The sequence below is a fragment of the Colobus angolensis genome, unplaced genomic scaffold (genome assembly GCF_000951035.1).
Source record: "Colobus angolensis palliatus isolate OR3802 unplaced genomic scaffold, Cang.pa_1.0 Scaffold7, whole genome shotgun sequence".
Lineage (NCBI taxonomy): Eukaryota > Metazoa > Chordata > Mammalia > Primates > Cercopithecidae > Colobus > Colobus angolensis.
In genome coordinates this window covers 14672688-14687086 of record NW_012120709.1, presented here as the reverse complement: position 1 = coordinate 14687086, position 14399 = coordinate 14672688, and the positions used below count along the sequence as shown (strand labels likewise).

Sequence of the window (14399 nt, the reverse complement as noted above, 5' to 3'; positions counted from 1 at the left end):
CCAGGAAGCAGAGGTTGTAGTGAGCCGAGATCAGTCTGGCCAATATGGTGAAACCCCATCTCTACTAAAAACACAAAAATTAGCCGGGGGTGGTGGTGGATGCCTATAATCCCAGCTACTCAGGAGGCTGAGGCAGGAGAATCACTTGAACCCGGGAGGCAGAGGTTGCAGTGAGCCAATATCGTGCCACTGCATTCCAGCCTGGGCAACAGAGCGAGATTCTGTTTCAAAAAAAATTTTTTTAAGTACATAAACATAAATTCATACATGCACACACATGTGCACACACACACAGCTGTAAATTTTTAAAAGGTGTATAGTAAAAACAGAAGGCTTTGAAGTCAAACAGCAGAATTCAAATCCCAGTACCACAGCCTTAACTTTTCTGGTTAAAAAACTTGCCTTATGTCATCTAGGGCCTTCGTACCCTCATCTGTAGAGTAGAGATATATCACTTACCTGGCCAGATAACTGTGAGGATTAGATAAAATAAACGTAAAAGTCTAGCTTCTATTGTGGGAGTCAATAAATGATCATTATTACCACTGCTGCAGTTAAGAGCTTGAGCAAGATTCTGAAACTGTTAAGTCTCCACTCTCCCAAATAATGCTTGGTGATAATAGACCAGTGGTTGAAAACTATTCTATTAATGAATTTTGGAAAGCAGAAATAATCACGGGCAGGGAAGAAGTCAAACACCTTGACCTATCTTCCCATAAGGCAATCTTGTAAGGCTCTTTATGGTACTATGGACAGAAAGGGCTGTTGCAACGACCAGTTATAATGGTAGTTATTATCTAGGCAGCCAGTTTCCGAGAACTACCAAATAATTTTCTAGCTATACTGAAATAATAAGGGATTTTTTTCCTATTTAAATATAGAATAATATATTTCTTATTCCTTTTCAGATATTAACAAAGGAAATTAAACGATCCTTTTCATTATTTGACATGAGAGTCATGTACATGAGGTTACTGAATGTTTTGAAGTGACTTGAAACACCAATACTTTAAAAAAAGCATATAACTTCCTCTTGGTCAGGGATAGAGACTTAACTAGAGTATCTGCCAGGACCTAAACCAGGGTCCCAAATAGGGCACAACCAAACTTGTTTTCTTACTCTAAGGGACTGACGTGCATTTTCACCAAGGGTGGGAAACATGACCAGGGATTCCACCAATGACTCAGCCTAAAATTTACTGTGATCATAGGTTCTAATGTTTGACAATTTGCTGGAACTGGGGACATGACCTAGGATCCAACTTGTTCCTCGCTAGGCCAGGGGCTCTACCTCCATATACACTGGGGTTAGGGCTAAGAAAATGGCTCACATGGTCAGATTAGTTATATACAAGGTTGCTGAGCAAATAAGTAAATGAGCAAATAAGTAAAGGTTGAGTGGATAGCCAGGTTTTCGGGTGTTTTTTTAACTGCTAGTAAAGAAATTTATAAATTTAGTCAGAAAAAAAGATAAACTGTGTGATGTTGGCTTGCATTTTAAGGTATCTATCAACAGACAGATAAATGGGAAGGGTGAAGGCAGAAGAAGAATTACTGTTGGAACATTCTCATCAAAGTATAAATCTAATCATAAGGAAACATCAGACAAACTCAGAGCAATGGACCTGTACTATTCAAATATATGAAGGTCATGATAAATAAAGAACTGTTCCAGATTGAAGGAGACTAAACAGACTACACACCTAAATGCAATGACAAAATGTTAACTTCCTGATTTTGATGATTATACTCTGGCTAAACAGAAGTGTATCCTTGTTTTTAGGAAATATACACTGAAGTATAAGGAGCATCATGTGTGCAACTTCAACTCAAAATGGTTCAGAGAAAATGATATGTGTATCTGTGTATGAGTGTGTGTGGAGAGAGGGAATGATTAGGTAAATATGGTAAAATGTTAATTGTAGTATTCTTGTAACTTCACTATCATTTTGAAATCAAATCCAAAAAACTGGAAATATTTAAACTAAGGTCAAAGGCAAGATTCCAACTTCAAACACAATGTTATGTAATATTTTTACATTCAGGGTCTATGTTTCTTAGCCTAATTAAATAATTTATAAGAATTAAACCTAAAGAGAATAAATCTATCCAAAACCCATCTAAGTTTTAATATTTCAGCATCCACTTAAATTTGTTCATAGCACATTAAAAGTGTTATTTTCCAACTAGTCTCAGGTTCATTCCTCAAGAAAGCAACTTCAATTCTTCAAAGATACCATGTGATTCTTACATGTCAACTTATTACATTTAGTCAGCAACATCAGATAAAACCCAAGAGCTTCTTCATTTAACGTAACTCACCATATGCAGGTGGAGGGATTTGGTAGGGTCTAGCGTGCTAGAATCAATTAACATTAACAATTTCCTCCGAATATCAGCTGCCCTAAAGGACACAGTATTGGTCTGAGCAGTAGTTACACACAAACACAAGAACTTGAGCATGTCTAAGAAGAGTAGATCTTGCTTTGACAGATATTCTTCAGCTAAAGGATTAAGGGCACCTAAAAATAAAAAGCACTCATTAACACAAAGAGAGGGGGCACAACAGCCACATATATTCATATTAACTTAAATTTCCTCCTCTTCACAAAAAAAAAATATGAAAAGCAAAATTATAGTGAAATTAATTATATACTAAAAGCTTCAAAAGTCTTTTTGAAAAATTATCCAGCATTCTTTTGTCAAGAAATAATTTAAAATATGGGGGAAAAAAACCCTTTAGACAAACGATCACTGCAATAATGTTTATTATAGGAAAATAGAAAAAAATTTAAATTTCTAGTAATAAAAAATGTCAAGTAAATTATGGTACTTATATAAGATTGAAAAATGGTGAAGCCATTAAAAAGAACGACTATCAAAAAAAGCAACTACATGGAAAAATACTTATAATTAAACAGGCATTCATAACATATGTGAATGTTGATGTTGATTACAATTTTGAAAGTTTCTACAGAGAAATAATAGAAAAAGGTTAACAGCAATGGGATTACGGATATGTTTTCATTTCCTGCTATTTGCCCAAATAACCTATCATATGGTTTTTTTTTTTTTTTTTTTTTGAGACAGAGTCTCGCTCTGTCGCCCAGGCTGGAATGCAGTTGCACAATCTCGGCTCACTGCAACCTCCACCTTTCCAGGTTCATGCCATTCTCCTTCCTCAGTCTCCCGAGTAGCTGGGACTACAGGCACCTGCCACCAGGCCCGGCTAATTTTTGTGTTTTTAGTAGAAACGGGGTTTCACCATGTTAGCTAGGATGGTCTTGATCTCCTGACCTCCTGATCCGCCTGCCTCAGCCTCCCAAAGTGCTGAGATTACAAGCGTGAGCCCCTACGCCTGGCCTGGTTTTATTTCTTTAATAGTTATCTTAAGTTCCTTTTATGAAGAATAAAATAAGAAACTAATAAAATATGAAACTAATAAATTCAAGTAAAAATCAGAAAAATATAAAGTATATAGGAAAGCAACAATCCTAAAAGGCTATACTAAGGGAAAATGAAATAAGCATAAAATTGATATCAATGAGGCCTCTTATACTGCCAAATCAATATAAATAGGTAAAAGAAATACCAAGTAGTAAACAGGTATTTACCTATGGTACTTTGGCTCTCTCCAGGTTCATTTGCATCACTAACACTACTATCAGGGTAATCATTAAATAGATTCATGGATGACTGCTCCTCCACCTCCATTAGATTTCCAGTAGTATCCTGTTCCATTGATTCTACTTCTCCACGGTCAAATGGCTTTTTGATTAAGGATGCCTTCAAGGAAGAGAAACAAAGATGTTCAAGATGGCTTCTTGCAGGAGCATGTTGTAGTTAAAATTTACCTAATCAGGCCAAGGCACAGAGGCTCACGCCTGTAATCCCAGCAATTTGGGAGGCCGAGGCAGGCAGATCACCTGAGGTCAGGAGTTCGAAATCAGCCTGGCCAACATGGTGAAACCTTGTCTCTATTCAAAATACAAAAATTAGCTGGGTGTGGTGGTGGACACCTGTAATCCCAGCTACCCAGGAAGCTGAGGCAGGAGAATCACTTGAACTCGGGAGGCAGAGGTTGCAGTGAGCCGAGATCATGCCACTGCACTCTAGCCTGGGTTTGACAAAGCAAGACTCTGTCTCAAAAAAAAAAAAAAAAAAAAATTTACCTCATCAAACAATTCAAGGTTCATGTGTAAATATGAACACTACAGTGCTTTTTCTACTAAATCTAAATGTCCAACAATAGTAAAATGGATATATAACCTGCAATATGTCTACATAACAAAATAATATGCAAACTTTAAAAATTATTTCTTATACTAAGAAGTTCTGTAACACCCAAAGTGTTACCCAAAGAGGGGGTAGGAAAATGTCTAAATTGGTAAGACTATTTTGGAGGACAATGACAATATCCATCAAAAAGTAAAATTTACATTCCTTTTGAACAAGCAAGTCTACTGCTAGAAATTATCCTATATCCATCATATAAATAAAAGTACAATAATCTGTACTACAGAAGTCGTTGTAACCCAAAAAACTAGAAACCACTTAAAATGTTAATTAAGAGCAGATAGTCTTTTTGGCCCAGTGCAGTGGCTCACACCAGTAATCCAAGCACTTTGGGAGGCCAAGGTGGGCAGATCATTTGAGGTCAGGAGTTCTAGACAAGCCTCGCCAACACGGTGAAATCTGGTCTGTACTAAAAATATAAAAATTAGCCAGTTGCGGTGGCACACATCTGTAATCCTAGCTTCTCAGGAGGCTGAGGCAGGAGACTCTCTTGAAGCTGGGAGGTGGAGGCTGCAGTGAGCCAAGACTGTGCCACTGAACTCCAGCCCAGGCAACAGAGCAAGACTTCATCTCAATAAAACAAAAATAAAAATAAATAAAAAAGAAAAAATAAAAAAGAAAGGAGCAGATAAGCTTTCATATACATATATACTATTCACTATTCCCACACAATAGAACACCATGCACTACTAAATAAATAAAGTGTAACAGCAGATAGCTTATAAGTACAGTGACATGGAAAATGATTAAGATGTGTCATAAAATGGAAATATTCAAGTTATAGAATATGTTTTCACTCAATAGATATTTCAATATCTACTTTGTATGCCCGGCAGTGTTCCAGAAAAAAGAATGTATGTGGCATAAGCCCATTTGTATCGAAGAAAAATAAATACTACAATACGAATATGTTGCTTGCCTGGCAAGATTTTTGGTCACTTTTAAAGAACAAAGAATTATTTTAAATTTTGGTACAATGTTGCATAGAAACAGGTGTGAGCCTGGATGATTCCTTCCCAATTTTTTAGTGTATTATTTATTGAGAAACTAAAGGCAGGCACTGACTATGCTAGGTATTGATATTAAGAAGCAGTCAGGTGTATTTCCCCACAAGACAAGTAACTTTAATTTCCACATTTTATTTTATTTAAAAAAATTTTTTTTTTTTTTTTTGAGACAGAGTTTCACTCTGTCGCCTAGGCTGGAGTGCAGTGGCATGATCTTGGCTCACTGCAATCTCTGCCTCCCAGGTTTAAGTGATTCTCCTGCCTCAGCCTCCTGAGTAGCTGGACTACAGGTGCATGTCAGCATGCCCGGCTAATTTTTTAGTATTTTTAGTAGAGACAGGGTTTCAACATGTTAGTCAGGATGGTCTCAATCTCCTGACCTTGTGATCCACCCACCTCGGCCTCCCAAAGTGCTGGGATTACAGGCGTGAGCCACCGCGCCCGGCCTTGATTTCCACATTTATAAAAATGTAAGATGCTATACGTTGTGAGATGCATCCTTATTTACAAAGATATTTCAACAAAAAAATTATGCCTATTAGAATCAAAATATGGTAAGAAAAAAAAGGAAGCATACTTACAAAACTTTTACAAATATCTGCAATGTCATTCATTAGCTTTGATGTTAACAATCGCAGGAAAAAGCCAGATGCAATCTTATTTGGACTCTTCTGCAATTAAGACAAACAAAGAACCAAGCAACAAAGAAATAAAAACAATTATTCTTGGCAGATAGTGTTTTCTCTATCTTGAATGAAATGTAGATAAATAGTATACTATCAGGGCCAAGATATACACTGCTTCAAAAACACATCTTTTCTTAGAGTAATAATAACTATACTGTGCATCTTTCATTGTGCTTGAACAACATTAAAGTAACAGCTATTGACCCTAAACATAAGTAAGCTACAATTATAGGTTAGAGTTTATTCTTCTACTTTTCTCCTTCCCCACTTACACCAAAAGGGAGGAAAAACACGTTACAAAACCAAGAAATATGTTGATAATATTGATATATGGCCATGTACCTAATACTAGGTTTCAAATATATTTCCAATTATTATCAATACTCTGGGGCCTGGCTTGGCTACCCCACAGGCTGCTACAGATAAAAACAAAGATTACACACAGTAGCACTCTTTCTACCAAATGTTATGTAAGATGATCTGAGCAAAAGAAAGTAAAGTATGTGCTGGAGTTATTGTTGTGCTGCTCACTAGCCCTGCTATGCATACCACATAGTTTGGGTCAAAAAAATTTTTATTAACTGAATGAAAATATCCTAGGAATAAAAAAGTCATCTTTATGGTTGTATACAAAAGTTGTAAGACAATCTCAGAAAACTTCCTGAAATTATAAAATTAGTTTCATGAGAAACTCAGATTCGTCTGGATATTACCTTCATGTACCATTCAATTTAATTCTAAATCGGTTTGTGTAACTTACGAATGTGACCAGATATGGTAGCTCAAACCTGTAATCACAGCACTTTGAGACACCATGGTGGAAGGATCACTTGAGCCCAGGGTTTGAGACTAGCTGGGGCAATGTGTAAAACCCCATCAATACAAAAAAATACAAAAATACAAAAATCAACCTGGCATGGTGGTATGCACTTGTAGTCCCAGCTACTAAGGAAGCTGAGGTGGGAGGATCACTTGAGCTCAGGAAGTCAAAGCTGCTGGATCGCAGTGATGTGATCACTCGCTCTGGGTAAAAGAGCGAGAGACTGTATCGAAAAAAAAGAATAAAAATAAAAGTAAAAAATAAACTTATGAGTGGACACCAAAACAGTAACACCAACCAGTAATCAATCCCTTGCATAGGCTACAATTTCAAGTAAAAAGAAAATTTTAGCTAGGTGGTACATGAATGTAGTCCCAATTACTTGGGAGGTTGAGGCAGGAGAATTGCTGGAAACCAGGAGGTCAAGGCTATAGTGAGTTGTGACGATCACTGCCCGGGTGACAGAGAAAGATCCTATCTCACAAAACAAAACAAGAAGAATAAAATCTTACCTTGGTACAGTTACTCAAGCAACGTGTACATAGATGCATCATATTTCTCAAGGAACCAATTCTGAATTCCTCATTTGTCTTATTTTTAAACAGAGTGATACTTTCTCCTGCACATTGCATTAGAGACTATTACGAATAGAAGGAAAAATGCAAATTCCAGTTAAAATTATAGTTTAGTATTGCTTTTTAAAGTGTACTTTGATCTTGGACAAACTATAAAATAAAAAATAAAGTGCACTTAAGAGAAAAAATGAAATGTTCTTAGAAGTTCCACGTAGTTATACAGCATAAGCAAAAATCATTAACAATTTTTTTAAATGGCAAATCTTATACTCTGTTCCTGCAAATCATACCAGTAACAGAGTACTATCAAGAGATAAGAATTTCATTCTTACAGCCTACTTGATCAACACCCTTAATCAAAGATTCTTCAGTATAACTGATCAAAGGGAAAACTTTAAAAAAGACAGAAAAAAATCAATATTTTAATGAGATTAAATTTTAATGTGATATTACTTCATTTACTATTATTTATAGTTGGCTTACAGTAATTTCAAATTTTAAGAATACATAGGCTGGGCGTGGTGGCTCATGACTGTAATCCCAGCATTTTGGGAGGCCAAGGCAGGCAGATCACGAAGTCAGGAGATCAAGACCATCCTGCCCAACATGGTGAAACCCCGTCTCTACTAAAAATACAAAATTAGCCGGGCATGGTGTGGGCACCTGTAATCCCAGCTACTTGGGAGGCTGAGGTAGGAGAATCACTTGAACCAGGGAGTCAGAGGTTGCAGTGAGCTGAGATCATGCCACTACACTCCAGTCTGGCAGCAGAGCAAGGAACCAATTCTGTCTCAAGTTTCCTGACTTTTTAATGGCAATCATTAAAAAGTCAGGAAACAACAGATGCTGGAGAGGATGAGGAGAAACAGGAATGCTTTTACACTGTTGGTGGGAGTGTAAATTAGTTCAACCATTGTGGAAGACAGTGTGGTGATTCCTCAAGGATCTAGAACTAGAAATACCATTTGACTCAGCAATCCCATTACTGGGTATATACCCAAAGGATTATAAATCGTTTTACTATAAAGACACATGCAAACACATGTTTATAGAGGCACCGTTAACAATAGCAAAAACTTGGAAACAACCCAAATGCCCATCAATGACAGACCGGATAAAGATAATGTGGCACATATACACCATGGAATACTATGCAGCCATAAAAAAGGATGAGTTCATGTCCTTTGCAGGGACATGGAGGAAGCTGGAAACCATCATTCTCAGCAAACTAACATAAGAACAGAAAAACAAACCCCACATGTTCTCACTCATAAGTGGGAGCTGAACAATGAGAAAACATGGACACAGAGAAGGGAACATCACACACCAGGGCCTGTCAGGGGGTGGGGGACTAGCGGAGGGACAGCATTAGGAGAAATACCTAACGCAGATGACGGGTTGATAAGTGCAGCAAACCACCATGGCACTGTATACCTATGTAACAAACCTGCATGTTCTGTATCATGTACCCCAGGGCTTAAAGTATAATAATAATTAAAAATTAAAACAATTAAAAAATACATAGTATAATTTATTCTCATATTACACAAATAAAAGAGAAGGGATTAACCTGCACAAAATTTAATGTCTTCCAAACAAATGTAATAATTTTCTCAGGAATACATTTCATTTAAATTTAATCTGAAACTTTATTAGTATAAATTCTCCTACCTTGGCTTTCTGGAATAATTCTGACTTATATGCTTCCTCTTCAGCTATTACACCCATGTAACAGTAGCAGCCAAGGACACCCACCAAAAGACTTGAACACCGGACAAGCGTTTCTGAATTTGTAACCTTAAAGTAAACCACAAATAAAAATATATATATTTCATAAATAATTTAGTATACTCTATCTTTTGCAAGAACAAATTCTACATACATATTAAAAAACAAAAGTTCAGTTAACTGACTTAAAGATGGCATATTCTGAATATCTCTAAAAACAGCTAGGAGATCACTGTAGAATTATAACCAGGATTCTCCAGAAAAATAGCCTAAGTATCTCCTAATGGCCAAGCAGGTTCGGGTGGAGCGTGTACTGTACACGCAGGCCCTATAAATATTTGAGGTAGGGATGAAAGAAAAGAAAAAAAGCTTCACAGGCAAATAAATGACTATAAGTCTTAGATCACAAGTAGAAATTTAAGTCACATAAAGAGACAATAAAATGACATTTTAAGCTTCTGAAGAACAGGAACCTTGACTTATTCAGCTTTTTAGACTCCACAGACTAGCATAAAACATTTTTTCTAGTAGATAAAGTTTAGACAGCTGGCCGGGCATGGTGGCTCACACCTGTAACTCCAACACTTTGGGAGGCCGAGGTGGGTGGATCACCTGAGGTCAGGAGTTTGAGACCAACCTGGCTAACGTGGTGAAACCTTGTCTCTACCAAAAATACAAAAATTAGCCGGGCGTGATGGCGGCACCTATAATCCCAGCTATTCAGGAGGCTGAGGCAGGAAAATTGCTTGAACCCAGGAGGCAAAGGTTACAATGAGCCGAGATCACACCACTGCATTCCAGCCTGGGCAACACAGCAAGACTCCATCTCAAAAAAAAAAAAAGTTTAGACAATTTTATAGAACTACGTAAGAATCTGCTAAGTTACAAACAAGATGTTCAGATTTTTTTTTTGCTCCTATAGGGTAGGAAATGGCATTTTAGGAGAAAATATACAAAACTAAATTACTTTGTAATGAAAGTGGTTTACAATTGTGGTGCAGAAGAATGTCAGTAAAAGATCACAAAGAGGTACACTGTCCCTTCTCAGGTCCTCAAGTCATTTTCCCTGGTTACTGAATTCACTCCTTTAAACAGATTGTAGGCTTTATTTCATTTAATCATTTACCATGTAATAAGGCACTGTGGAGGATACAAAGATTAATAAAAGTATGTATGCCCTTTTAAGAGTTTATGTTTAAGAGTTATAGTTCAAGAGATATTTGTATACAAACCATATGTAAATATCCATGGTATAAAGAAGATGCTGTCATTAAAAATGTGAAACATTAAGTACTATGAAATTAAAAGATGAAAAATTATTAGGCCAGGCACAGTGGCTCACGCCTGTAATCCTAGCACTTTGGGATGCTGAGGTGGGTCCACCACCAGAGGTCGGGAGTTCAAGACCAGCCTGGCCAACATGGCAAAACCCCATCTCTACTAAAAATACAAAAATTAGCTGGGCATGGTAGCACGTGCCTGTCCCAGCTACTTGGAAGACTGAGGCAGGAGAATTGCTTGAGCTGGAAGACGGAGGTTGCAGTGAGCCAAGATCATGTCACTGCACTCCAGCCTGAGCAACAGAGCGAGGCTCCATCTCAAAAAGAAAAATTCTTAGAATCTTACCTTCTGAGATTCTAAGAAAGGCATTAGCAAGGATTTTCACATGTGGATGATCTGAATACACAAAAATAGGTAGAAAGACATTTCACATTTTCAAAAATGGAAGTTTTGGCAAGAGAATAGTAAACATGAAGAGAACTCATGATTTTATGAGGCTAAAGGAAATTCCTAGACAACGTCTAAAATAATTGCTAGTCCATTTATTGTATTTACTAATCACTTGTCTCTCTTCAAATGCCACCAAAATCTATTAGATTTGTTTAAATTGTGTTCTTTTCTATTACTGTAACATCTCCCTCCTTTGTATTTAGAGGTTTTTTCCATCATATAATCCCCATGCTTAAACTCTTACTATTCCTCACTAACCTACACGAGGAATTCTTTTACGTCTATCATAATTTCCAGTACAGAGGAAGTACTCAAATTATCATTCTTGAGTTTTCCTTTAATGATGCTAAGTTGTCCCAATTTGTAGCCCTTTCCTGCCACTTTGCTTTTCAAATCAAGCCTCCCACCATCCTTGGTGTTTTTCCTGCCCCTATTTCTCCTTCCTAACAGTTTATCAAAGCTGAATCATATATAAACTTAGTTCTTTTTTTAAAAAATCTCACCTCAGATGAGTAATTATTTAGAAGCTGTTCTGACAATCCCAGAAGACAGTGATCCAGTGATTCCTTGAGATTCTGGTGGACAGAGAAGCCAATACTGGACTGGTGCTTTTCTATACCACATTCTCTCACAATGGTTAAAAAGTCCATCTTGTCAAAAGTTGTCTGAAGAAATAGTTCTTCTACTTCTGAGAATGAAAGTTCTTCTTTATCTTTTCGGTGGTGGTCACTTCAAGAAAGTAAAATCTTTAATTTATAAACAAAGTACCTAATGCTTCGCCTATATGTATTCGCAATATATTACAAAGGGAAACATTAACCTAGTATCTACACCATTCAAAGACTACTTATATAATTAATAGATTATTCTTTTAAATGCTTCTCTCCTTTGGACTTTGATATCTACTTGTATCAAATTTCATTATTCAGTAGCAAAATTTACCAATAGACAGAGAAAAAAATACAAGTTACAATTTCAAAGGCAAATTCAGAAAGTATTTTTAAAAATACCAGATATGAATGTTAAGCATAACATTCTCCGCAAACACAACCCTTTCTTCCCCAAGCAGAAGGAGTAACAAGCATAGATTTAAAAACCTTTAATATCTGGTATGGTTAAGCAGTTACACATCCTTTGGGTTAGAAAAGTAATGATCTTGCAACCAAGTTTCATTATTGTTGTTGGTATTTATTTTTCACTATTAATTTCTCCAAAAAGTAGGAATTTTTTTCATCTTTTGCCCTCTTGAGGGAGATAAGGAATCTTTGTGCCAGTGAGTAGTTTTCAGTCACAGCAATACAATCTAAGTCTCTTGAGTCAATCAACTAAAATCAGGTTTGGATTTATTTTTGTTTTCAATTATCCTTAGTTTTTAAAGCTAACAAATAGTCAAATCATAGTTGATGTACAGAAATGGGTAACATCTTTAAGAACTTATTTCATATAAATTATATATTCTTAATTTCCTAGCAAAATCACTCAACTTTTCTCATTGGCACTTGCCACATATTATACTACACAGCATTAAAAAATTGTAACCTTGGTCTAATGTTATATAACACAGATTACAACCACTGAATAAAAATAGCCTCTTCCCTGGCTAAAAGTTGCAATTTGTTTTGGACCAATTTAGTTTACAATTATTAAGATGCAGCTACTACCCAGCTAAAATTATCATCTTCGTAATTAAACTTATAGCTTAAAATGACAAAGAACATTATTAGATAACATACCATTCTGGCACACTTTGGAAAAAATTCATTGCAGCTTTACAGTTTTTCATAGTGAGACTCACAAGAATTTTCTCCAGTACAAGATGAGGAAAATTACTATAAAGAAAAACAAAAAGCTTCACTTAGAAGACCAAAAGCCACATAAAGAATACTGTAAACTTTAACATCCACGTTTAGCTATAAATCTTGACTTCTAAAATTTGGATCCTAGATTAAAATTGTTTTCATCTATACTGAATTTCTTAATATCTAAAAGGACAATTTAAGGAGGACAACCATTGTTACTATCATTTCCAATACTGTTTAAAAACAGGATGTCTGATTAACAGTATTTCTGAAATAAATAAAAGGTTGTAAAATTAAAGCAAAAGTACTTTAATTGGATCCATTCAGAGATCTGCTCTCCAATCATTTGGTTCCAATTACCATCTGTGCAAAGGTTAAGTGGACAAGTGACTCTATTCCTTTATCCTAGTGCTTACATCCTGTTTTGTCTTCCTCATTTCCTCACCTCATTCATAAAACATATTTTACCAAAAAGACACTCCCATTATGAGAAAGGATCCAGGATCTACATAACTGAGATATATGGACTCATTTATTTAAAAAATCAGAAAGGAACACATAAATGCTCAAAGAATTATATGTGCATTCTTCATGCACATCCCCCATATTCTCACAGTGAGACAACCCTTTATTTCAGAAGCAATCAGGCATAAAGATACAGGTAGACTGTAAAAACAAACGTAATATTTAATAATTAAGGTTAGATCTGGGAGATTCTGCATTACTATTATAAAATAAAGCCATCTGGCATCAAGTAAGTGGAGAGAGCCTGACAAAACAAAAAAACCAGCAGCATGCTAACGAACTTAAATTACCTGTGAAGAATTGGAGGCACTTCTGTACTATTTTCTAAGTCACCCTCTAGCTGATAGAATAAAAGCCATTTCATTATTGATTCCTTTAAAGAAAAGCTTCTATTGACTTCACACATATTTTGCTCTATTCCCATTTTTACTGTTCCAGGAACTATACTGGTGGTCAGTGCCAAAGTCAAACAGCATACTGCAGGACTATAACAAAACAAAGGACAATTGTGAAAAGCAAGCTCTTGGAGGGGCAAAGACTTTATCTATCAGGACAGTGCCTGGCACAAACATTTAGTTAAGTTGACTAAATGAACATAAAAATTGTTAAAAGTCTGATTACATTTGGGAAGATTCTTGATTAAAAAATAGTTCTTTTATTAACAGTGCATAGTATTACAATTTTAACAAGGCTATTGAATAAATAATGATAAATTGCACATAAAAGAAATTTAAACTCTTGGTAATTCTTTAAAGGAAGTCTTTTGGATACACATATACAATTAGAAGGAATAAAACCTGGTGTCTGATACATCAGTAGGATGACTACGGTTAACATTAATCTATTGTACATTTCAAAATAGCAAGAAGAGAATAATTTAAATGTTCCTAGCATGAAGAAAAGATACGTAGGGTGATGATATCCCATCACTCTACATGAGTGTGTCATATGAGTGTGTCAAATTATCACATGTACCTTGAAAATATATAACTCTATCATAGATCAATTAAAAATTTTTTAATTAAAAAAAAGAAATTCCTTAACATTAGGCTTTAATAATTTTTCGACATTTATGCATTTATTAAGCCTTCTTGGCCAAACAAGAAAAGCATCTGAAATAGAATTTGACATCTTTAACTGAAGTAACAAACTATGAAAATGATCAGGGATATGTGAGTGTGTGTCTGTGTGTGTTTATATGTAAAGTCAGACATAATGCATGCTAAACTTAC

At 35.8% G+C, this 14399-nt stretch overlaps 1 protein-coding gene across 3 annotated transcripts in view; it reads right to left on the bottom strand.

The window, feature by feature from the left end:
- ATM (ATM serine/threonine kinase) overlaps positions 1 to 14399 on the bottom strand; it is a 134540-nt gene that overhangs the window by 91317 nt on the left and 28824 nt on the right. For all 3 annotated transcript variants that reach the window (XM_011926674.1, XM_011926676.1, XM_011926675.1), the window contains 8 exons: positions 13458 to 13652; positions 12577 to 12672; positions 11347 to 11572; positions 9056 to 9181; positions 7322 to 7447; positions 5885 to 5974; positions 3615 to 3786; positions 2323 to 2522 (listed from right to left, as the gene is read on the bottom strand). In XM_011926674.1, the coding sequence (XP_011782064.1) occupies positions 2323 to 2522; positions 3615 to 3786; positions 5885 to 5974; positions 7322 to 7447; positions 9056 to 9181; positions 11347 to 11572; positions 12577 to 12672; positions 13458 to 13652 (1231 nt within the window). The remainder of the gene's footprint in view (positions 1 to 2322; positions 2523 to 3614; positions 3787 to 5884; positions 5975 to 7321; positions 7448 to 9055; positions 9182 to 11346; positions 11573 to 12576; positions 12673 to 13457; positions 13653 to 14399) is intronic.